Genomic DNA, 26300 nt, shown 5'->3' on the forward strand with positions numbered 1-26300 from the left:
CAAAAGTCTTCACTGCCAGTTTCCCTTAGAACGAATGGCGACGGCACCCGGCAGTCGATCCGAAAATCGGCTTGGGTGCCGACATAGCGAGCTCCCTGGACAGGTAAGTGTCTATATATTAAAAGTCAGCAGCTACAGTATTTGTAGCTGCTGACATTTTTTTAATTTTTCCCCAGCTGGAACACTGCTTTAATGCAGAGATCGCATAAAGGTAAAACAAAAACTTTTACCTTTACAACCATTTTAAACCAATAGGTTTATTTCCACATTATGATTTGTCCCGAAAACTGGCTCTTAATACTGACGAGCAGCATCCTAATACACAGGATCTGCATATTTATTTATTATAATCTATTGTTTTCTGAGCTTTTTGCGGTTAAAAATAAGATCAACAATTACAGTGCCTGCATTTATTTATACTCCAAACAACAAAAACAAGTAATAATTGGTTATAGCATTTTAATGAATGCAGAGCCATACGCTTCCCTGCAAGGGTCCTTGGGAATTATTTTTCATGTTGCCATCTATGGGTAAACATATGAGAGTTGTCCCAAGTATGATGATGGTTCTGTTATGGAAAAGTGGGAATATTTATTTTTTAACTAGACTCTTAATTTCTACTGCAGATCTTAAAGAGTATGTCAACCAAACATTCATACTTGTATGAAAAAGTATTCTGTTCTCTCTGTATTGTTTCCTTTGTGTGAAATTCCTGGTGTTCTTGCCAGTCCCTCTGCTTTCCTATCAAAAACTGACCACACTAAGCAGGAGTCAAGCTGTGCTGGGAACTCCGCCTGCTCTGCTCCAATGATCAGACTTGTCCTAAAACACCCCATTCCACCACACAGCCTGGAAAGATCAGTGTACTGCTTCTTCTCCTCCTCCAGCTCTTATGCAGCTGAGAACAGAGGGAACGTGATCACTTATAAAAATGGGGAAAAAAAGGGTATTTATAATGTTTTTTTTCTTTTATCTATACTCAAATGTTGTGCCTTTCATTTCTATTTTAAACTGAATAGGCTGTTTTACAAGGTAATTGTTTACAATCACTTTAAGGCCCCTTTCACACTTGTGCAAATTAAAAGTCGGACAATTTTGTTGCGATTTTGACTGGACTTGAAGCAATGCCTGTGTAATCTTGAGGTCTATGGAACTTAAAACGCATCAATGTCAGACCAAAGTAGTACGGGGACTACTTTGAAGTAGTCGCGACTTGAAGTCGCACAGATATGAATGGAACTCATTGGAAATCATGGAGTACGAATTAAAATGTGACTTTGTAATCCCAAGTCGAAGGACAAGTCGCACAAGCGTGAAAGGGGCCCAAAGCTTATATAGTATTTTAGAAATTGGGTGTATTTACAATTTAAAATTTCAGTGTAATCCCAAAAAGTCATCTTCACTGTTATTAAATCCACAACTTTAAACATTAAAGGCCATTTCAAACAGGTAGCAAAGGGGTGGAAAAAACAAGTGATTTTCATTTTTACTGCCGCCCAACCATCCACCTAAATCCAGGCACAGAGCTCGACAGGTGGCACCGCTTTCCAATCTGCCCAACCAGGGTCAATGGGACCATGCCACAGCCATGATCCATTTGCTTGGCTTGCGGTTGCAGAGGTATTTCAATAGCCCCCTGGGATTTAAATAAAAAAAACACATTTAGGAGGCGCCAGGATCGCCTCCTGCCTACTTCTCTACTACTTCTGAAAAATGTTCCATTGTGGACTGCTTTTCTGGCTCTGAGGAAGAGGGTTCCCCCCCGAAACCTATCAGCCTAGCTTTAGCAGATCTATGCAGACATCTGTATGCTATCCAGCACCGCGCAGTGCCTTGGCTACCTTGGAGCTCTTGTGTCGATCATGTTTACATGTGTGCTATCTGCAATTGTTTTGTGAGTATAATACATTTTTTTTTAATTTTAATAAACCTCTTTAATGGTAATGCACTAGGTCGGTGTGCCCTTCTCTTATTGTTGGCTATCCTTTTTGCACCACACCTCCTGCGCCATTCTAAACTGGTAACCTGTAAAGGCATTTAAAGTGTCACCTATGGAGAATTTTAAGCACCGTAGTTTGCCGTCATTCCACGGGCAGACGCAAAATTTAAAGCATGACATGTTAGGTATCTGTTTACTCAGTGTAACATGATCTTTTACATTATACAAACAAAATGGGGTAACTTACCATGTGTGCCATAAAAAATTGCAACACACACCATTTTATTCTATAGGGTCTTTGCTAAAATATATATATATATATATATATATACTGTATATATATATATATATATATATATATATATATATATATATATATATATATAAAATATTTGGGGGTTCTAAGTAATTTTCTAGCAAAAAAAAGTAAATATTTACATGTAGGAGCGAAGTGTCAGAATAGGCTTGGGAAGGAGGTGGTTAATACAAGATGCTTTAGCAAACTAAAATGTCACCCAGTTAGGATTGTGGTCTAATATAAATGTTTTTCTTCCTGAGTTTATATAAAAGAAACCTTGGAAAGGGTCAGTGTTCTCTAAATTAATATTTCAGTTAGAAGTGGATTCTGGCGGGCTTGTTCACCTGCTGACTCCTTGTATCACTTGAAGACTCCAAGCAGTGAGATCGCTCTTTTCTCTCTCTTCTTTTTTTAACTTCAGTAGCTGATCAAGTATACCACGTATATATATATATATATATATATATATATATACATACACACACACATACACACACACATCACTATATACAGCACTTTGAGGGGATTTTCTACACTCTTACAATAAGATACTAGGTTTCTCCTCATTAAAGAATGCAGCCCTTTCTATTTTGTCAGCTCTTTTCTTTCAAAGGAGTTCAGAAACTCTATCCAGTCTATAATAGGAAAGTCCACAAGTATGGATAAACATCGCCATCTAGTGGCTACACTGTTTTCAGCTTGTGTAAGTCCAAAAAAAACCTTTTCTTTTTTCTTTTTCCAAACTTTGTTATCTTTTTTTTTTGTGAAAATTGTTCATGTTGTGCAGACCATGAATGCATAACACATTTTATAAATAAATGCGATTTAAATGGTGGTGATATTTGTGTGTCAGTCATGGTTAAAGCGAAACAATAATTTTATAAATAAAGTCATAAATAAACAGTGGCTACAAACATAAATTTGGGTTCCCACCTTAGAGAATAAATCAAACAATATATACTGTATATGCTGCGCCTGCTGATACTCAATAATCAGTGCTCAAATATATATACATCCCGAGTGCATATGACGGCACTATATAAGTGCCTGTAATAAATAAATAAAATAAAATGTGCGAATCAAAAATAAACTCCATTTAAAACTAAAACAGTCTGAAAAGTGTTGCTTTCATGGTGAATCTCTTGGGACATTTACTTGCACCACGTGTATTCATCATATTATCTTGCTGTTCAATGCATAAAACAAATTCAGACTCCCACCACCAATGTGTGTCTGTGTGCTCACCTTGGAATTTGGACCTGCATAAAACCAGGTCGAACGCACATTCCCCACTGGGGATCAATGCAGCATTCACTGATGATATTTCTCTTTAGTCTCCTAATGGTGGTGATATGTGCAACATTAGAAAAAAAGGTGTGTGTCCCCTTTAAGAACTTTAAGTGCGGAGGAGAGACTGGTTCTCTCCTCCACACTGCAAGCAAGCTCACAGTATATTGGGGCCCCACATAGTGTAGTAAACAAACAAATCATATTAATAAAATTAAAAACGCACTTACATTACAATATAGTAAAGGCACGTCAGTAAACAGGGGGCTGCAGCTCCCGTGTCACTTACAGTTGCGGCTGTCGACTGATGTGGCTAACAGTGCATTTTTAAATTAAATAAAGTGCTTCCTTTATCTTCTATACCATGCGGGGCCCCATATGCTGTGAGCTTGCTTGCAGAATGGAGAAGAGAACCAGTCCGAGTTCTTAAAGGGACCACGCGCCTATTTTTCCTAACGTTTCCCATATCACCATCGTTAGGAGAGAAAGGAGGAATATCATCAGTGACATCCCCTGAGTGGAGGTGCATTGAACCCCAGTGCAGAATGTGCGTTTGACCTGATTTTATACAGGTCCAAAGTACATGGTCCCCTTCCCATTGACAACTTTCTGGCAGCAGCTTTCCCTCAAGAATTTGATGGTATTTTGCCCCATCCATGTTTCCTTCTATCCTGACAAGGGCTTCAGTTCCTGCTGCAGAAAAACACCCCAATAACAGGATATTAGCACCTCCATGCTTTACTGTAGGCATGGTGTTATTTGGACGGTGAGCTCTATTGGATTTCCGCCAAACATATTGTTTGATGTTGAGGCCAAATAATTTAATTTTAGTCTCATCCGACCACCTTAAACACACCTTGAAGATTCTGAGGCCACATGAAAAAGGTGTTATGGTCAGATAAGACTAAAATTGAATTATTTGGTCTCAACCCAGAATGATATGTCTGGCAGAAAATACAATACAGCTCAGCATCCAAATAACTAGTCAGAGCCCAGGCTTAATCCACATTAAACATCTGTGGAATGACTTAAAGACTGCAGTCCACAGATGGCCACCATCAAATTAAACTGAACTTGAGTAGTTCTGCAAATAAGAGTGGGTAAAAATTGCAAAATCTAGATGGGAAAAGTTAGTAGAGACATATCCCAACAGACTAAAGGCTGTAATTAATGAAAAAGGTGGTTCAACAAAAAATTCAACATAAACAAATAATATGGTTCAACAAAATATTGACATAGGGGTGGGGGAGGGGGGTGATCCTCATTTCAACTCATTGATTCTATTTTTGATTTTTTTTTATATTTATCTGATATGTTGGATTTATATCTTTCACTTAGATGTTATAAGTTACACTAGTAAATACAGATGGATAAAAAAAAACTGTGTCTGTCTTTTGTGAATATTTTCTATACCCACTGTATATTGTTTAGATTCCGATTTAAACTGTACTTCGGGTAATTCATTTAAGCACAACATGATAGTGGAATCTTAAGCAGGAGGTTGTGCTGAGAAAAGTTATCAACTATAGTCACACTACCATGATTTGCTTTAAAATACTTTTGTATTAAACACATAGGACATCCATGCAATACACAATTATGATCCTTTTCTCTAATTGATAGAAATACCAATCTCTGTAACTGCCTTCTAACATGATTTCATATATTGAGAAGGGGTCTTCATGGCAACGCATTTTGTGCATGCATAACATGCCATCTGTCATGTTATCTGTGATAACTAAAGCTTAGCTCTGGTGGCCACTGGAGATAAGAGGTTTTAGAACTAGGGTGCTATAGGTGCCATGGTACAGATTTTGTAACTTTATGGCACAATATAGAAGCAGCAACATCTGTAGACTTCTCTTCTCATGAGTTAGGCTTCGCACACACACTGATGTACTACAGCATACGCCCGTGCGAGGGCTATGTTTACCCACATGGGCGATGCGCAGTTGTTCTATGCATTTCCATGCAGTCAGTCCCATTCTTGTCAATTGGAACACAGCGGCTCCACAGACAGCAGCCGCTGCCAATTTGACATCCCTGCGGGTGTGAGTGCACGGGCTCCAATGCACACTGTGTTCTGGGCCGTGCACCTACAATGATGTCAAATTGGGAGTAGTTGCAGTGTCCATACACTGATTTCCAACTGACATGTATGAGACTGCCTGCAAAAGGGATGCATGGATCTGCACATCCCTGTGCGGGTAAACACGGCGTACGCTTTAATACGCCTGCTTGGGCGAGGCAGAAATTGGGAGCAGACTTCCATAACAAGCCTTCAAGGCCATCCAACATGACGCAGGAGAATAGCCTACTCCTGGGCATATTTTTCTGACAGCAATCACTAGACAGTTAGGCCCCTTTCACACAGGCGGACTGTTCAGATCCGCCTGTCCATTTTTCAGGCGGATTTAAATGGATGCCCCATGCATCTCTATGGGGCATCGGATGTCAGCGGAGACATGTCTGCTGACATCCGATCCGTCAAATCTGGACGGATGGAAACCCTATTTTCCATCCATCCAGCGGATGGGATTGGATGAGAACAGACAGAGGGTCCGTTCCCATCTGAGTCCCCCATAGAGAACAGCGGGGACCTGACAGCTCCGTCTCAGCACACAGAGCGGAGACACAGCTGCCATCCGCCTGCCCCCGCTGAGAAAAACGGAGTTCACCAACGGGCTCCTATGTGTGAAAGGGGCCTTAATCAAAATCTTACCAAGATTTATAAGGGACAGATTATCTGTACCTTATAGAGTGGGTCATCTTTAGTATAGACTCTATGAGGAAGTGCTTTACTTATGCTGTCAGAGCCACTGCTGTAGGGTCCCCTGTGCTAATGGTGATGGTTTAGACATTGAAGCTGATTTACTATAGAAGTTGGGGACCTTTATTTAAAAACAAAATGTGTGAACCTAGACTTTATTTATCCAATCATGTGAAAAGCAAATTCCTGAACACTTTGAATACCCAAACATGCGCAGATGCTTTTCACATGATTGAAAAATTGATGTGTATGTTTAAACAGTTTTTCCAGTGAAGATTCTCACCTGTAGTAAATCGCCCTCATTCTAGCAATCTAAAATGCCTGCAGTACATGGATGGGATCTTTGAGGGTTCAAGCATTGTGTGCAGAGAGAAAAGCATAAATACTCGGAACAGCCAGGCAGATCATCAGCTGGAAGCGAGAAATATTTGTATCCTATCTGCCGGCTACTCCTATTCATATTACTGTGTACTGCAGAAACAGATGTAAAGTGAAAGTCTATGACCTGCACAATACTAGATTGACGTTTTGCGTTGTCCTTTAATTTGAAAAATGTTCCACAGAACTAAGGCAACGCACCATAGTACATTACAGCAAAAATTCTGTGACATGTCTGAGTTTTTTCCCTTTATGTATATTTGCATATGGTGGGTTAGATGTAAAGGGGTATCTGTATATGCCATTTCGAAAAAGCACATCATGTGTTTTCAACAATGATTTGTAATAAAATCTATGTACATTTTAACAGCACCAGTGTATTTATGACGCTTCATTGGTACCTTAAAAGTCCTATTTTTCTTTTCCTTTTGTTTTCTTGATGCATGTCCATGAGATGTTGATACACCCTGAATTGGACGTAATTTATACAATCCATACACTTCTCTAGTTTGAATCAATCATTTACTGTTTAGTAATGTGGCATCAGTAGTACTAATAGAATAATAGGGTCAGGAGATCTATATTTTCAAACAAAACAGGTCTATGGAGAAACACAAACTTTACTGTTGTCCTGAATTATCTTTTGTTAATGCTTCCCTCTACTGGACATATTTGGCTCTGCGGCAGTGTAAAATATGTCCCCAAGCTGTAGGCATGCTCATACTGCATGTAAAAAAAGTCCCAGATATGGTGCAGATTTTTAATTTTTTTTTGCAAAGATAAGGAAATGTTTATTGTGCATCCGTTTATCAAATACACATTTTCAGGGAAAAACTACACTAAAATTAAAAAATGAATTTTATTGCATACAAGCACAATACCATACCCATTTTTTGGAGGTAAAATATAAATGATGATGCTGCACTGAGTAACTAAATACCAAAAGTGTAGAAACTGTGTGCACTTGAAATGGTGACATACTATGGTACCTTAAGTTTATTAAACGTGGCCCTTTAAAAGCCTTTACAGGTTATAATTTTAGAGTTATTTGTAAATTATGGTTTTAGAATTATTGCTCTCTCTCTGATGTGTGCGGCGATACCTCACATGCGTGGTGCAATCACTGTTTATATATGCATGTATGTGCGGGGGGGAGGGGGATGAGGGTCCTTTTAATGTATTTTAATTATTTTTATCTGTTTTAGTCAAGTTCCTTTTACCTTTTTTTTTTTTACTTTTATTTTTTTTTTAACTTTATTGCGATTACAAGCTGCTCATCATGGAGACATCATGAGTCTATTACACTGTCAGTGTCTCCGGTCCTCCAAAGCATCCAATCAATCACAGATTGACCTAGATTAGCTGCTTCACTTAGCTGACAGTTCTGGAAGTGGAAATGATGAAATCATTGTTACTTTTGACTTCATTCATCATAGAGGAGATGGAAAAATAGATGTTCCTCCATCTCCTCTCTGTTCACTGATCCTGGCTGATTACTGCTGTCCCAAGCTTCCCAGATAAATGAGAGAGCCAATCAACCACCGCAGGCAGCAGCGGATGAGGGGAGGGGGGGGGGTCTCCCTTTGCGGCACTGTAAAAGTGACTAGAGCCACCTGGACTACTTTGAGTAAACAGCTGATCGGCTGTAAAAAATGACACTAAGATCATGGCTGCATTCCCACTTCCTGATAGGCCATATATACAGGTGCATCTCATAAAATTAGAATATCATCAAAAAGTTTATTTCAGTAATTAAAAGTGAAACTCATAGTTTATATAGATGCGTTACACACAGGGTGATATATTTCAAGCATTTCCTTCTTTTAATTTTGATGATGATGGCTTACAGCTAGTAAAAACCCAAAATTCAGTGTTTTATTAAATCCAAAGTCAGTGCAGCCCTCCACTAAGAAATTCTAGAGAACTTCATGCTTTCCTCTGTTGACCAGCTTTATGGAGATGCTGATTTCAATTTCCAGCAGAACTTGGCACCTGCCCACATTGCCAAAATTACCAATACCTGGTTTAATGATCATAATATCACTGTGCTTGATTGGCCAGCAAACTCGCTTGACCTAAACCCCATAGAGAATCTGTACGGTATTGTCAAAAGGGAAGATTAGAGACCCCAGACCCAACAATACAGACGGTACAATAAAGGCCGATATCAAAGCAACGTGGGCTTCAATAACACCTCAGGAGTGCCACAGGCTGATCGCCTCTATGCCACACTGCATTGATGCAGTAATTCATGCAAAAAGAGCCTCAACCAAGTATTGAGTGCATACTATACTGTACATGGACATACTTTTGCGTAAAAGGCTAAATTGCTGCGCTAACTTATAGACATAAAACAAGTAATAACAAATGGATAGCAGCCACACAGAATCTGGAATAGTAACAGATCAAGAATAAATATACATAAAACAATGTGGCGCTGCTCCTAAAAACATCTCAAAGTGACTGAAGTGAAGAGAGTCTGTAAAGTGTCCCAAACTGCCAGAAAGGTGCCAAACTGTAAATCCGGAAGGCCACCACCAGACACCCTGTTCACACTGCCTCTTACCGGATAGGTATGATCCACATAACAGAGATCAAAAGCGCCCAAATCTTATAAAAACACAAGGCGATCCTCTATCTTGCTCAATAAAGTTGCACTTTAAACAATGTAGGCTGCAGTTTTCTATCCACAAGGAGGAGATCAAGTAAACGTGTCCATTGTCGATTCAACATACTGGGTCCCTCTCCTTTTGTACCCTTGCACATGCCCGAACTGGGTTTGTTTTAGTTACCTGAACTGTGTACAATACCTAGTCGGAAGAAATCGGTAAAATTTCCATAAAGTGCATTGAGTGAAACCTCCACTTCCCAGCTGAATTATCATATTCTACTGTGTAATGAATTGAGTCTAAGAACCAAATAAGTGTATTTATCATGTTGTCGGAGGGTGGACATTTATAAACTCTGGGGCATATTAAGGATAGAATTGATGCTGTAAATTATGGAAAAGTTTTCAATACATTTTAGTGTTTTTTAAATAAAGTTATGTTTTTTGGAATATGTTATGTGTGGGTACCTTAATAGTCCAATATGTTAATGACACGATAAACTGATAAGATCTGATGGCTGCGTTAGTTTCCTTCTTTTAGGCTTTTACCTGTTGATTCAGCCAGTAAATCTGTTTTTTTTTTATTTATTTTTTTTTTATTTCCTTTAGCAGAGCAAGCTGTTCAGCAAAATGGGGAGTTAGAGGATTGAAACAAATCCTTTATCACTGATAGGGGTGCTTACAATGGTCAGCTTTTATGAATTTAGGTAAAACCTTTATACCAAACGAAAATATTTGTTTAATTTGTTTGTCAAGTCCATCAAACATCTCCCCAGATGGATAATGCTACAGTCCAAAGGTGTCTCTGTTGCCCATTTAGTGGGGTGGGGACACCCAAAGATAGGAATTGTGTTACTGGTTCGATCATCTTGGTGTAAAAAATAAATAAATAAATAATGCCCAAAAAAAAAAAAAAAAGGAAAATAAAGCAGCATTTTTTTCTACATTTAATTTCAATTGGTAAGCTTCAATACATTAAATTTTTGTTTATGGGTGTTATAACGCTGTCACTCAAAGTGCCACCTAAGATGGATCAGCCTTCTAAAGATGCCTTACATCACACAGGACTTACCAGAGGGCAATTTAGCTGCTTGCCAACCATATAACCTAGTTATACACTGCCAAGGCAGCATGTACCTAGTAGTACGTGATCTGACACTTCTGGCTAGGGGGAGGCACGCGATGACCCGGTCATGCTGTGATTAAAGGAGAAGTCCAGGTAAAACCTAACGCTAAACCTGCTCTCTGCCACATTCTAACCCTAATCTATCTAACCCTGTAAAGTAAAAATCTCTGTACTTACCTTTTCTGCACCCAATTCGGATAAGTCTCCAGTGACGGAAGCTGTGTGCAGGAGAGGACCGACAACGGGATATCATTGTATTTCAACCTAGAAAAATCAGCTTCAAACGTACCATATCATCCTATGATATTAGACTATTCTGATATCAGGGCCATCACTATATTCTAAGATAGGGTCATCAATTTATTTACACATGAACCATAATATCATGACATGAGACTATTCGAATATCAGAGCCTTCAGTGCATTCTAACATGGGGCCATCACCTAATCCAGACATGAACCATAATATCATATGACATGAGACTATTCTAATTCGGGATGCACCGAAATGAAAATTTTGGGCCGAAACCGAAAATGCAGGATGCCCTTGGCCGAAAACCGAAACCGAAAATGACCTTTTCCCCCAAATAATTTTAAATTAGATAGAACAGGGGCATACACTAAAAACAGGCAGTGACAGGTGTACCTGTCGCTGCCACCCTGTCACAGTATATGTACTGTGATGGGTTGGCAAGAGGTTAATTTAATTACCAATGGTATTTGTATTATGCAGCATGAGGGGGTTAATGTATTGTCACTGCTGGTCACTGCTGCATTAGTGACCAACCAGTGGCAGTTAATTAACCCCTTTGTGCTGCATTAGTGCAACCAGTATCAGTGTTAATTAACACTGATACTGGTTGCACTAATGCAGCACAAAGGAGTTAATTAACTGCCACTGGTTGGTCACTAATGCAGCAGTGACCAGCAGTGACAATACATTAACCCCCTCATGCTGCATAATACTAATACCAATGGTAAGCTGCCTCAGCTATCACCCCCCCCCCCCCGCATCAGCCTCAGCGTCCCTCTCCTACTCACTCAGCTCCTCCTGTGTCCATTATTCAAAAGACGCACCTCTGGCCGGCCACCCACCTCCCGGTGATGTCACTACTACTACGATCTGTCCATGAATGAAGTGAATGAAGTGACACACCGGGCGGGAGGGCGGGCGAGCGGCCGCTAATAGATATAACTATGTAAGCCTTCACTTCACTTCATTTCCCTGTCAGCGGCACGATGTCCATGAATGAACTTACACTCCGGGCGGGAGGGCGGGGGGAGCGGCCGCTTATAACTATAACTATGTGAGCCTTCACTTCCCTGTCAGTTATAGTTATTAGCGGCCGCTCCCCCCGCCCTCCCGCCTGGAGTGTCAGTTCATTCATGGACATCGTGCCGCTGACAGGGAAGTGAAGGCTCACATAGTTACAGATATTAGCGGCCGCTCCCCCCCGCCCTCCCGCTCGGTCTGTTAGTTCATTAATGCAGAGATCGCAGTAGAAGGGTGGGCGGCCGGCCAGAGGCGCGTCTTTTCAAACATGCGCTGTGCCCTCCTCCTTCCTCAAGCGGCCATTAATTTCGGCATTTTTAACCCATTTTCGGCCGAAATGGGATAGGCCCATTTTCGGCCGAAATTTTGGTGCATCCCTAATTCTAATATCAGAGCCTTCAGTGCATTCTAACATGGGGTCATCACCTAATTCAGACATGAACCATAATACCATATGACATTAGACTATTCTGACATCAGAGCTTTCAGTGTATTCTAACATGGGGCCATCACCTTATTCCGACATGGACCATATCACCATATGACATGAGACTATTCTAATATCAGGTTCACCATTCAGTCCTCACTCTATTCTGATATAAGGCCATCATGCGGTCATATAGGGCCTACACTATATTCTTACATGGGGTCATCACCATATTCTGATATAGATCCATCACTGGATTCTGACATGAGGTTATCACTAAATTCTGACCTTGGCCCCATATTGTTTTCTGGCATTGGGTCATCCCCATGTTCTGACACAGAGCCATCACTGTATTCTGATAATCTATAAAAGGAAGCTTACAACCATAAATACTCCAGATGAAAGCATACATTACTTTACTTACTAGAAATCTTGCTGGGTGCATGTCTTCTTTCATTTATAGCAGAAAACAAAGCACTACTTTTGCCAGAAAAATGTGTTTTAACTGGATTAAATAGAACTATTTTGCTAAAAAAAGAAATTGCAAATAAACCAATAACCAAGAGTAAAAGAGCTATCACTGTAAGTGTTGCCTATTTAGAGAGAAGGAAAATGAAAGCCAATGACATTAACTTTACGATAGTTACTCTGTAAGCAATAACTGTGTTTATCCCCAAAAAATTCAGCTAACAGCCTATTAGTCTCAAAGGATTGAGGCACACTGGTAGCATACAGTTCCATAACTCATCTTTTTTACAAGGCCACATAAACATGCATGAAAATGCGATCAAGTAGATATCATAATGATGTGTAAAAAGCTCTTTTACTGGCACATATTACACTAACTGTGCATATAATAATGTGGCACGAGCATTGACAAATATTTAGGGATACATTACAAGCTCTACATAGCTTTGAGAGGCCAAATGCCAGGAACTAAGATGAAGCCAGGTTGGTTTTGGGCTGGTAACTCACCTAATGTGCTGTGCTGGTGGCAGGATGGATGGCAGGGCACTGTGGTGGCACTGGCAGGCCAGGCAGGTGCTGTGGTGGTAGGCGGCAGGCAGCTAGGGCACTGTGGGGTGACAAGCAGCGGCAGACAGGCTTTACTTTCTCTGAGTCGGCAGGAGTCAGGACACCACCGCGCAGGGCACTGCTGGAGGGGGTGGGGGATGGAGCACTGTTTAGGGGTGGAGGAATAAGTTTCTCCTCTGCTGTGAATGCTGGGGCGGCGGGGCGGGCGTATGACGTCACTGGTTGCAAGACGCCAAGCGGTAGGTGATCTAGCAACCAGTGATACAGAAGGAAGGAAGCGCAGCAGAGGCAGAGCAGTCAGCGGTGCGGCCGGCATCGATGTGGGATTTACTGTTCTTTACTGTGCCCCCCCCCCCCCCTTTTCAACAGTGGATCGGCCCTGCGTACCGGTACGCTAAAATCACGTTCTGGGCGCAGGGAGAGGTGGCGGTACGCTCAAGAGCTTTTTGCAAAAGTGGCGATACTGAGTACCGGTGCGTACCGGCCCACTTAAAGCACTGACGTTAACTATAGATTTACTTGGGGGCTTCCATTGTCAGCTGCCTCTCCTGCACCTGTCCCCACGCTGAAGCCGCCGCTGACAGCTCAGCATGGGACTTGACCAGATTTGCTGTAGAATAGATAAGTATAGTGATTTTTGCTTTACGGGGTTAGATAGATTAGGTTTAGTATGTGGCACAGAGCAGGTTTAGCGTTAGTAAGATTTTGCCTGGACTGCTACTTTAAACACAGTAGATGAGATTGTCATGAATTTACACACGAACAAGGCTCTGTCAGGGGGGAAGTGATAGATTTTCTTTCCAGCAAAGCTGATCTTCTTCCCCTAGTAAAAGCACCTCACACAGTACACCAAAACACAGGCTAGGCACACATTTAACCCTTTGATTGCCATAGATGTTTAACCCCATCCAAGTCAGTGTCATTAGTGACAGTACATATTTTTAGCACTGATCACTGTATTAGTGTCATTGGTTCCAAAAAAAGGGTCAGTTAGTGTCAAATTGTCCACAGCATTATTGCTGTCCCAATATAAGTCGCTGATTGCCACCATTACTGGTAAAAAAAAATAAAAAATAAGTAAACAAAAATTCCAGTATATATCCCATAGTTTGTAGACGCTATACCTTTTGCACAAACCAATAAATATACGCTTATTGGGACTTTTGTTACCAATAATATGTAGCAGAATACACATTGGCCTAAATTTATCATGCAATTAGATTTTTTTACTAGATTTGTTAAATAGCAGAAAGTAAAAAATATTGTTTTTTCAAAATTGGCAGTCTTTTTTTTGTTTATAGGGCAAAAATAAAAAAAACAGAGGTGATTAAATACCACCAAAAGAAAGCTCTTTTTGTGGGAAAAATAGGACATCAATTATTTGGGTATAGTGTCGCACGACCGCGCAATCATCAGTTAAGGTAAAGCAGTGCCATTTAGCAAAAAATGGCCTGCTCGTGAAGGGGGGTAAATCTTCCGGAGGTCGTGGATAAAACACATTTCAAAATTACTAATGTTAGAGGGTTCAGTAACATTCACAAGCCCTATCAGTGTCAAACATATTATTATCTATTCTGTAGATAAACTGAAGAAGTATCACCTGTTTTTTACATCCCCATTTCTGAATGTTTTCTAGGGGATGTTTGACTATAGAACTTGTCAGCATTCTGGAGATAACCGTCGCCATTTTTACTGCTTTTATAAGAATAGTGTATAATGTTTATAGATCAAATTTTTTCAGTTTAAGATCTGAATTTTATCCCTGGCAAATTAACAGCTTTTTTAGCAGAGGGATTTCTAAAAACGTACACAGTGATTTGCGTAATAATGGGTTCTTACCTTGACAACAAGTTTGTTAGACATCATGTCACACTGTCCAGACACGAGCCCTGTAATGATCAGTCATGATATCAGCTGCAGTCGGCACATTCATAATCTATTACTCAGCAAAACAAGGTGAGACAGGTAGGGAAACACCTCAGGGGTTAATCCTCACTCAATCGCTGTCTGCTGGAACAATGTGATGAGCACACACAGGTGGCTGTGCTGGGAAGGGATAATGTACACGCTTAGGGCCCTTTCACACGGGAGCCTCCATTCCCCCCTATGGAGCAGCAGATGTCAGTGGTGACATCCCCCGCTATCCGATCAGATCCTGTCTGCCAAATCCAGACGGATGGTGACCCTATTTTCCATCCGCCTGGCGGATCGGTTTGGATAGGATCGGATGAAAACAGACAGGTGGTCCGTTTTCCTCCGATCTCCCCATAGAAGAGTGCGGGGAACTGACAGCTCCGTCTCTGCACAGTAAGTGGAGATGGACCTGTCATTCACCTGCTCAGCGGGGATCAGCAGATGGATCCCCCGCTGAGCAAAGCGGAGTCCGCCATGTGAAAGGACCCTTATGAAGAAAACCATGCTATAGATACCTGCTCAGATCACTCAGCAGGAAGGGCATGCTTTTATGGGGACATTTATTAATTCTATTGCACTTTTAGCCTCAGTTCACACTAGTGCGAATTCACAACAAAATCACTGCAGATTCCACAATGCATCAAAATGCTGAGTGTATCGTAAGTTAATGACACCCCAAAATTGATTTGCAAAAGGCAGTGCGATTTGGAGAATCTGATCGGATGGGTTCTGGTGCAGACAAGAAAAGAGTCCTGCACGAGTTTGGTACGAATGCGGTGCGATTTGAGCCATACAAATCCATGCCTCAAATCGCACCCCAGAGACATCGTATGTAATTTGCACAGGAATGGACTATGATTCCTGTGCGAATTACATGTGGTGTGAACCGGGGCTTAGTTATGTGTCTAATCTCCCTTGCCTCTGAATCCCGATTTGCTTCCAGATCAAGTTCCAGAGGCCTATTGACAGGCAATACTGCTGTGGTGCCTCCTCACCACCTGATTTAACCCCATTTGTGGCAACAATCGCGCTAAACCATGTTCATTGCACACAGTTGTGGGGCATTTGCAGCACTTTCGCTATTGACTTGCATGTGCAGCATTTGGCAGGCTTGCCACCCGCCAATTGATATGTCGGGTCAATTTAACACAGTCGTAAAGCAAAGCATCGCAGTGACTCAACCAATCTTGCTGTCCCCCAACCGCAAGTCTAAACGAGGCCTGTCACTTTAACCCCTTCCAGTCGACTTGTACACATACACTATATTGGCAAAAGTATTGGGATGCCTGCCTTTGCACGCACATAAACTTTAATGGTATCCCAGTCTTAGTCCGTAGGGTTCAATATTGAGTTGGCCCACCCTGTGCAGCTATAACATCTTCCTGTAACAGGAGTCAGAATGTAAGGTGAGTGGCTTGAGCACACAGATGGAGGAGAAGCATTGAGCACTTTGATTGTTTGTTTGCACGGATGGTAGATGAATATATAAATTCACTTTATTTTAACACGTTTATGATTTAACGCTTTATTTATATATATACATATACATATACTGTACATACATACATATATATATATACACATTTATTCTTGTTTTTATTCACTTTTGAATTTGTTCACTAGTATTCACGGAAAGGATTTTTGGCGCAGCACTGTTTTTTGGGGATTTTTGTGTATTTAGGTGTAGCGAAAACATGGTATTTGTAACAGCAGCCAGTCTTTTAGCATTTTTTGCATGCTTATATTATTATTGGTTTTACATAGATTTGCGCTGATTATTTTTGGTTTTTATTAGGTTTTTCTTCTGGGAAGGCTGTCCACAAAGTTTAGGAGTGTGTCTATGGGAATGTTTGACCATTCTTCTGGAAGCGCATTTGTGAGGTCAGGCACTAATGCGGACGAAAAGGCCTGGCTTGCAGTTTCTGCTCCAAGTCATCCCAAAGGTGTTCTATCGGGTTGAGGTCAGGACTCTGTGCAGGCCAGTCAAGTTCCTCCACCCCAAACTCGCTCATCCATGTCTTTATGGACCTTGCTTTGTGCACGGGTCAAAATAATTTGGTGGAGGGGGGATTTTGGTGTGGGGCTGTCTTTCAGGGGTTGGGCTTGGCCCCTTAGATCCAGTAAAGGAAACGCTTAAGGCGTCAGCATACCAAGATATTTTGGATAATCTCATGCTCCCAACTTTGTATGAACAGTTTGGGGTGGCCCCTTCCTGTTCCAACATGACTGAGCACCAGTGAACAAAGCATGGTCCATAAAGACATGGGTGAGCGACTTTGGGACAGAGTAACTTGACTGGCCTGACCTCAACCCGATAGAACACCTTTGGGATAACTTAGAGCAGAGACTGCAAGCCAGGCCTCCTCATCCAACATCAGTACCTGAACTCAGAAATGCGCTTCTGGAAGAATGGTCAAACAATCCCATGGAGACACTCCTAAACCTTGTGGACAGCCTTCCCAGAAGGGTTGAAGCTGTTGTATCTGCAAAGGGTCTCACAAAAGTGTTTTTTTTTTTTTCAGTAGTTCCGCATGTATACTCACTTGTGTTTGTACTGGGAGCATGCTGCACAACGGGGTCTGAGCACAGAGCTCAGGGTGTACCCATAATCGGGAGGCCCAGTTCTCGATCACCTGATTGGTTATCACAGTGATCAGGCAATGTACAGCCCATTACTTTTTTCCCCTCCTCTTCAATAGATAAAACAACATTGTATCTGTTTCTCCTTGCTAGCGGAGAAAAGTTAAAACAAACAAAAGTATGTGTAAAAAAAAAAAAAAAAAGGGTCAGTGTATTTTTTTTTTTTTGGGGGTCAGTGTATTTTAGGTAGGATTTAAATAAAGCATTTTTTAGATTCGTATCAGTGTGTTTTAGGTAGGGGAAAAAAATTGGATTTTTGACTTACCATAAAATCCATTCCTCTGATGTTAATTGACGGACACAGCTCCTGATTCTTCTTAACCATTGGGTTATTCTGCACCCTACAGGGGTAGGACACTAGGCAGGGAAAAGCTTGACTATACCTATGGGTAGTCCAAGAGGGTGTACACCCACTCTCAGCTATAGGAACTTAGTTTTGTTACAAGCAGTGTCAGAAGAAAACCAACTCCACAGAGGGGTGGGTGCTGTGTCTGTCAATGAACATCAGAGAAATGGCTTTTACGGTAAGTCAAAAATGCCATTTTCTCTTTCGTTCATTGACGGACACAGCTTCTGATTCTTCTTAACCATTGGGATGTTCCAAAGAAGTGTTACGTGAGGGATGGGAAAACATCAGAAAGAAAATTCCCAAGGCTAACCATAGCCAACCAGGTAACAGAGCTCAACTATACACAACTGGAGCTCACCTGAAAAACAATACACCCTCAAAGAGGACCAGGTCCTCTAGACAGCAGCCAGAAAAATCTTGGGGCCAAAAGAAGCATCCGCAGATGCCAACACAACCACTTTACAAAAAACGTTGTAAACGTGCGCACCGATGACCAGTTGGCCGCCTTGCAAAACCTGCATCACTGACGCTTGAAGACGGGAAGCCCAGGAGACACTAAGCACCTTTACAGAGTGCGCCTAAACAGGCAAAGGAGGAACTTGCCCCCGATACAATAGGCATGAACCACCGTCTGTCTGGTCCATCTGGAAATGGTCGCAGAAAAAGCGGACAACCCTTTGTTTCCATCACAAATAGAAAGTCTGACTTCTTAACAGACTCAGTAGTTGCCCAGACCACAACCAAGACATGCGCAGCAATTTTCTTCAGTTTTTTAGGCCTGGGACACAGGGAAGGCAACACGTCTTCATTCAAATGACAGTCAGAGACCACCTAAAGAAGGAATGATGGACAGAGGCAAAGCACGACCTTATCCTTGTGAAGTACCATAAGGTGAACAATAGGATAACGCCGTCCAAGCTGACACCCTGCATGCAGAGATGATAGCCACCAAAGAAGGCTACCTTCTGGGGCAATGTAAGCAGGGAAACCTCCCGAATATTTTCAAAGCGAAGCTTCAGTAGAGCTGAAAGCACCACATTAAGATTCCAGGGCGGGAACGGAGCCCGCACTGAAGGAACCAAATGTTGGACACCCTGAAGAAAAGGAACACACTAGGGAGTGTGTGGCCTGAGGTCGTTGGAAAAAAAAAAAAAACAAAACCCAATACCTGGCCTTTGACAGTACTCCTAGCCAATTTTTGTTCAACCCCTTCGTTGAAGGAAGGTTAAGATCCGAACCACCGAGAAGGAGCGAGGATGAACCCCAAGAGACTCACACCACACAATGTACGTCTTCTACGTACGATGGTAGATCTTCCTAGAGGCAGATTTCCAAGCTTTTAACAGAGTAGGAATCACTGATTCAAACAAACCTCCACACTTCAGCACTTGGTGTTTAACAGTCAAGCCGTTAAAGCCAGGCACTGCAAGGCAGGATGGAAGATTGGTCCTTGGGAAAGAAGATCCTCCCTGAGAGGAAGTCCCAAAGGAGCATCGGCGACCAGCCATACCAGATCAGCATACCAAGTCTGCGAGACCAGTCTGGAGCCACTAGAATGACCTGAATCCCTTCTGCCTGAATCCTGCACAGAAGTCGTGGCAGAAGTTTGAGAGGGCTGGAACAAATCAGTCAGCCTACCTTAGCATGCCGGCTATTTACCGAGCTGCCAGGACACTTCTTCATGCCTACTTGGTGATTGACATAAATCACGGCCGTGGCATTGTCCGAATGAATTTGTACCAGACACCCCTGAAGACGATTGTCCAATGAGCCACACAAACTCTGATCACTCTGAGTTCCAGTACAATAATCAGCAGTCTGGGCTCTGCCAGAGTCCAGACCCCCTGAGCACGTCTGTGCTGAGGATGTCTCCCCACCCAGACAGGCTGGCATCCGTGGAGACAACCGTCCAGTACAGGAGAGAAGGATTTTTCCCTGCCGAAGTGCCAGAGAGAGAAGCCACCTCTCGAGACCGTGGATCCTTGACCCATTTCACCAAAATCTCTTTAGCACACATCTTGTGTGGAACTGTGCAAACAGACCGCCTCAAGGGTGGACACCATCAGGCCCAGCACGTGCATGCAAGCCTGGAGGGATGACCATCTGCTGAACAACAGAAGCTGAATAGCCTCCTGAGTTTTTCCCGAGGAAGACCCAGATAGGCCATTTTTTGTGGACAGAACCAAGGCAGATTCCTGAGTGTTCAGGATCCAACCGATCTCCCTCAGAGTTCGAAGAGCAATCTCCAGTAGTCCATCAGAGCAGTTGGAGACTCCGCTCCCAGGTACCCCAGTACTGCGATCCCCCACTGAAATGCCAGCACCGGGGCCAACACTCCTGTGAAGACCCCAGGTTTGGAGGTGAGACCAAAGGTCAGCCCCACAAACTGATAATGCTCCTCGTCCATGGCAAAACGGAGGAAGCGCTGGCAACCAGCACATATTAAAATGCTGGTAGGCCTCCTTGATGTTGAAAGAAGCGAGAAGAAATTCCCCTGACGTAGGGATGCCACTATGATGTGAATGGATTCCATGCAGAACTTCTGTATTTGCACAAAGCAGCTTAGCGCCTTGAGGTCCAGAATTGGACATACCTTGCCTTCCTTCCTAGGAACTGTAAAGAGGTTTGAGTAAAAAAACCCTTAAAAATGTTCCAAAGTTGGAACCGGAACAATCACCCCTGGAAATAAAAAGTCTTGCACTACCCCAAAGAGACCCCGTAAGTGATCTGGGGACAAGTGCCAAGTTGGAAGGCAAAAAACCTTTCCGGAGGACAAGACCAAACTCGATCTCGTAGCCGGACTGAATAACTTTGAGGACCCACTTGACCCGTACCAGGGAGGTCCATGGATCCGGAAACCAGTGAAGATGTCCCCCCAGACACGGGTGAGGGCGCCACTTCATGCAGAGGCAGCCTTGTTTGCAAGTCTAGAAGAGTCCACTCGTAACTTGCCAGACCAGGTTCTCTTGGATCCCTAGTCTTGAGATCCTGAGAGATGAAGAGGCCACTTAAGAGTCGAGAAGAATGGCCCACGTCTACGACGGGGATTCTTGCCCTTGGTAGCCTGCCGAAGAAGAGTACTCTTCCCCCTGTGAGACCCTTAACGATGTCATCCAAGGAAGCTCCAAACAGGCGACGCCCTACAAGAGGGAGATCAGAAAAGGCCTTCTAAGAAGTCTAGTCCACAGACCAGAATTTCAGCCAGACAATACGTCGAAGGACCACTGCTGATACACACAGCCTAGAATCAAAGGAGCCATATACAAAGAGGCATCACAGACAAACTGTAGCCCCTGGACCAACCAGTCCGCCAGCTTCGCAAAGACAGGGGAAACTATTCTCCCTCCAGATCCCGGCGTAAAAGCTTAGCCCACTCGGTCAGAGTTCGCGACACCAGGGCAATAGTAATTACCGGCCTATTTTCTGAACCAGCCATAGCGTACATATGGTGGGCCCTCTTATTAGCTGGACCTGTAAAGGTCGGGGACTCCTCAACCGGGATGAAGGTAACTCAATTTGACCTGGAAACCAGTGAGACTACAACACGTAGGACCGTCCACCTTTTACGCAATAAATCCTCAAAAGGAGACTGCAAGCAAAAAATGACTAGCAACCACTGCATTTTGAACAACCCCACTGTTTGTGATAATGTTGTCAAGGTACGCGGAAAGAGGAACACCCTCGTGGCTTTGGAGGGCATGTGGATGCCAAAAGGAATCAATGCCTTCGAAGCGGCATTAGCTGCAACCTCCATTTTTAAAGTTTCACGCACTGACGCGGCTAGAGGATCAGAGGAATCATCCTCACTATCTGAGCACTCAGGGTGTATGGACGCAGACCCAATAGTGTCACTATATACTGAGCTCACCCCGAAAACATAACAATCAGGGAAGGCTGCCAACTGCCATGCCGCAAAGGGGACGCCGGCCAAGGGTCCACAAATGGACCACTATTGGACCCCGCAAAAAAACGGGGTTGCCCTCCATAAAGGACATAATAGGACATGGCCCCCTTTTGAGGGGGCCTCACGCAGTGACGCGGATGGGCAGGCAGGGTACCCTCGGCAGGTGTCCCACACAATAATTGCGGCAAGACTGTCATTAAAAATGAAGCGCCCCCACAGCGCCACCCGGTCCAAGGGAGGTGCCAAGCTGACCATATGGCCCAGCAAGCCATGGCCTAATATTTTGTGGGAGGCTCAGTCGCAATTGCACGGATCCCAAAGGAAGAGTGGGGGCTTCAACTAAATGAGCTGGGGCTGCCCCCAGCGACAGCGCCCGACTCAGCCGCATGGCCTAGTAGGCCCTAGCCCGCCGCCTAGTAGGCGGCAAGCCATGGCCTAAATTTTTGAAGGCGCCAGGAAGCGAGCCCCAGCAGTGCCAACCACCCAGGGGCAGCGAATGGGAAGGCGGATGCGCAAACGGGAGGCAGTGGCTCCAGCCATCCTCACAGGGGCCTCCTCACATAGGTTCCGACGAGTAGACCGCAAAGCCAGGGCCTAAATTTTTGGCCGGATATGGCCGCGTGAGGCGTGGAACCGCGGATGGTAAAAACATCAGCTCCCCCAGCCCAACAACTGCCGGTAGCCCAGAGGACATCTCTGCCCTAGTCACTAACCCCCAGGATGGCAGGAAACCCTGCTAAACCCCCCTGTTGTGCACCAGGGAATCCTGGTCAGTAGCAACTCCAACCAGCCCCCCTTAAGAGCATGTGGCAAAGCCAGCTCATCACCTCACCTGGGGGGGAGTGGGGGGGGGGGTCGAAAAACCCACAGTGACTGAAATTTTAGAGGGGCTGGGATAATGGAGGGGAACCCAGGGGTCCAACCATCCCAGGGAGGGGGCCCACCTCCACTCCAAAACCCTCAAGGGGTAGTGGAGGGACAGCAGCTTACCACACCAGGAACAGGATGAGCACCGTTCCAAACAGAAAACCACTCCATCGGAACATGGGTGCTGTTGGCCAGAAGGAAATGCTGCAACTCAGGCTGAAGCCAGTTCATATGCGTCCTCGCGAGACATTTAACTCACAGGCCAGCCCCCCGTCCAGTGGGGCTATGTCGTAGCCGACCTAGCGCAGAGCTGCGGTCTGCACGCGCTCGCTGACCAGACTGGGGGGACCCTAAGGATCTATATTATCCAGTTTTTTCGCCCAGTCCGGCACTTGATTGTAGTTCTCACAGGAACAAAATAAGAAACGAGGAAAAAAATTACATTTAAAATGAAAAAAATTGCCAGGACCGGAGATCCAGCAAGGAACTAGGCCTTTACTCCTGACTAGGCAGGAAAAAACTGAGTGCCAATAGCTGAGAGTGAGTGTATACCCCATGGGATTGCCTATAAGCGTAGTCAGGCTTTTTCCTGCCTAGTGTCCTACTCCTGTAAGGTGGCAGTATAACCCAATGGCTAAGAAGAATCAGGAGCTGTGTCCGTCAATGAACGAAAGAGAAAAATCTAAATGTGCACTTTTTTTATTTGAGCCCTATTATGGATACAAACATCAAGTAACATACATATATGTGGTATCGTTGCAATCATCGGGAGCAGGAGAATTAATTTGTTTTGATTACTGTGACAAGGTAAATCTGCCCTGACCACTTCCTAACAACTAATACCACCTTTTAGAGCATATTAGTAAGACATCATCTGGAATATGCAGTTCCGTTCTAGGCACCAGTTCACAAAAAGGATATTGGGGAACTGGAGAAAGTGCAGAGAAGGGCAACCAAACTGATAAAAGGCATGGAGGAGCTCAGCTATGAGGAAAAATTAGAGGAACTGAATGTATTCTCTTGAGAAGAGTTAACGGAGGATGTGATAAACCTGTATAAATACATAAGTGGTCCGTCCCTTAAATTAACTTGGTGTTGAATTATTCACTTTAAGATCATCACAGAGGACAAGGGGGCACTCTTTATGTCTGGAGGAAAAGAGATTCAATCTCCAATTACGGAAAGGCTTCTTTACAGTAAGAGCTGTGAAAATGTGTAGAAGACTCCCTAAAGAGCTGGTTCTGGCTAGCTCAGTAGATTGCTTTAAAAAAAGGCCTGGATTCTTTCCTAAATGTACATAATATAACTGGATATTACCATTTATAGGTAAAGTTGATCAAGGGAATATCCAATTGGCTCTTGGGGGATCAGGAAGAATTTTTCCCCCTGCTGGAGCAAATTGGATCATGCTTTGCTGGGGTTTTTTTCCCTCCTCTGGATTAACTGTGGGTATAGGATTGTATATTTTTTTTCTTTTTGATTGAGTTAGATAACTTGTGTCTTTCAACCAGACTATGTAACTATTGAAAATTATATGTTACCCCAATACTTTTTAGACCGTTTCTGTTTAAATATTTAAATGGGCCTTTTTTTTTTTAATTTCTCCCTCCAATCCTTGCTTAATTCTGTCAATAGTTACCGTATAACATAAAGAGGCCAGTTACTGCAAGATTTAAGTTTTCTTGAGCCTGAATCATCTTGATGGTAACATGAAAGAAAAAGGGAGAGCGCCTCTGAGTGCAATGAAGGTATAATGCAACAATTAAAATGTAGTAACTCACATTGAGGTATAAAAAGATGCATGTATCTGGGATATCTGTAGCTCCGTGCAGGTACTGCAGCAATCAGCGGTGCTTGAGATTTCCAGGGAGACTAGGGAGAGAGCCGGCTGTGTTGTCTTCCAGGCGGGATGTGGAGACCGCGGGGCGGAGGCTGGCAGCGTCTGACGTCAGGAGCGGAAGAAGGGTAGCTGGGCTTCACAACGCATTTTCAGAGCATGCGCAAATACCCTTTCAAGTAGCCGGTTAGGGTATTCGTGTATGCTCCGAAACGCGCTGTGAAGCCCAGCTACCCTTCTTCCACTCCTGACTTCAGACACTGCCAGCCTCCGCCCCGCGGTCTCCACATCCCGCCCGCCGGCCTGGAAGACAACAGAGCTGGCTCTCTCCCTAGTCTCCCTGGACATCTCGGGCATCGCTGATTGTTGCAGTACCTCCACGGAGCTACAGATATCCCAGATACACGCATCTTTTTATACCTCAATGTGAGTTACTACATTTTAATTGTTGTATTAAACCTTCATTGCACTCAGAGGCGCTCTCCCTTCTTCTTTCATTTTACACTATGCAGAGTTGACTTCACTCCTCCGGATAGCCTGCTCTCAGTGCCATCCATCTGTCCCGGGAACCATCTTGGACCCCACAGCTGGACTCCCAGACAGTCCTTTTATGCCACCCATCCCCAGGGACATGCACATGGACTTATAATCCTCCCTGTACTTTGCTATTTTCCCGGTCCCTTCTTCCTGTTGGTGTGTATTGTGTCCTATACACACATACACACACATATTATCTGCTGCTGTAGTAATATTGTTTGCATAACCTCCGAGCGCCAACATCCCCACATGTTTTTTATCTTGATGGTAACATGTAAGGCTTGTTTTAGGACCTATTCACACTTATACTGTCCTTTGCAGTGTGGAAATGCATGTGTTAAGACAGCCCATCCATTGTGAATAAATTAATGTACAGGGACCTTTTTTGCCAACACACGCAGTGCACCACAATGCACGGTATTTGTGCTGTTGTACATTTTTACGTGTTTGCAACTACTGCAATGCAATGGACCCCAAAACCTTGAGATAAAATCTGCCTCAGACATATCCTAAATTTCCTAGATAAATCAGTAGTAAAAAAAAAAATAATTATGAGGAAGTAGTGGTGTACTGCATGAACCAGGAAACTGTAAGATGATCTCATTTTCATCCACCCACAAGGTTCGCCTTAAGGTCATTTGGTCACCCTCTATGATTTGCCAGTGGTAAAAGTCAATTCCACAATAGCAGTGCTGTTTGTGTGGCTTTGGAAAACAATCAAAGGCAGTTCCTCTGCAATCTTCTCTGGATGAAGAAATGATAATATAAAGCAAGCAAATTTGTATGTCAGGTTCTTTTACCATATATTCACAGTGACTTAACATACTGGGTTCTTCTCCACGTCATACTTCAAAATTCAACAACTTGTCTGTCAATGGTAAGCTTACAGTGTGTGTTAAAATGCTGAAGGTGGATCTGCAATATAATATAAAAAAATAAATTATTACTATGCTTCTTTACCAGTTATTATGAGATAGTTATGAAACTGGTGAAATTATTACTAATACTGTAGTTATTACAGGCAATTTCAAATTGCCAGTACCTTCCACAATACAAAACTAAAAACCTAAGGGTCCTTTCACACGAACGATCCGATCAGATCAGCCTGTCA

At 43.2% G+C, this 26300-nt stretch overlaps 1 protein-coding gene across 1 annotated transcript in view; it reads right to left on the minus strand.

Annotated features, from left to right (window-relative positions):
- SLX4IP (SLX4 interacting protein) overlaps nucleotides 1–26091 on the minus strand; it is a 299228-nt gene extending 273137 nt beyond the window's left edge. Inside the window, exons 1-2 of the mRNA XM_082252615.1 lie at nucleotides 25990–26091; nucleotides 14981–15030 (exon numbers count right to left, since the gene is read on the minus strand). Coding sequence (XP_082108741.1) covers nucleotides 14981–15007 — 27 coding nt within the window. The 5' untranslated portion in view covers nucleotides 15008–15030; nucleotides 25990–26091. The remainder of the gene's footprint in view (nucleotides 1–14980; nucleotides 15031–25989) is intronic.
- Between the last annotated feature and the right edge of the window lie 209 nt (nucleotides 26092–26300).

The sequence above is a fragment of the Pelophylax lessonae genome, assembly GCF_965119305.1.
Source record: "Pelophylax lessonae genome assembly, chromosome: 3".
Taxonomy (NCBI): Eukaryota; Metazoa; Chordata; class Amphibia; order Anura; family Ranidae; genus Pelophylax; species Pelophylax lessonae.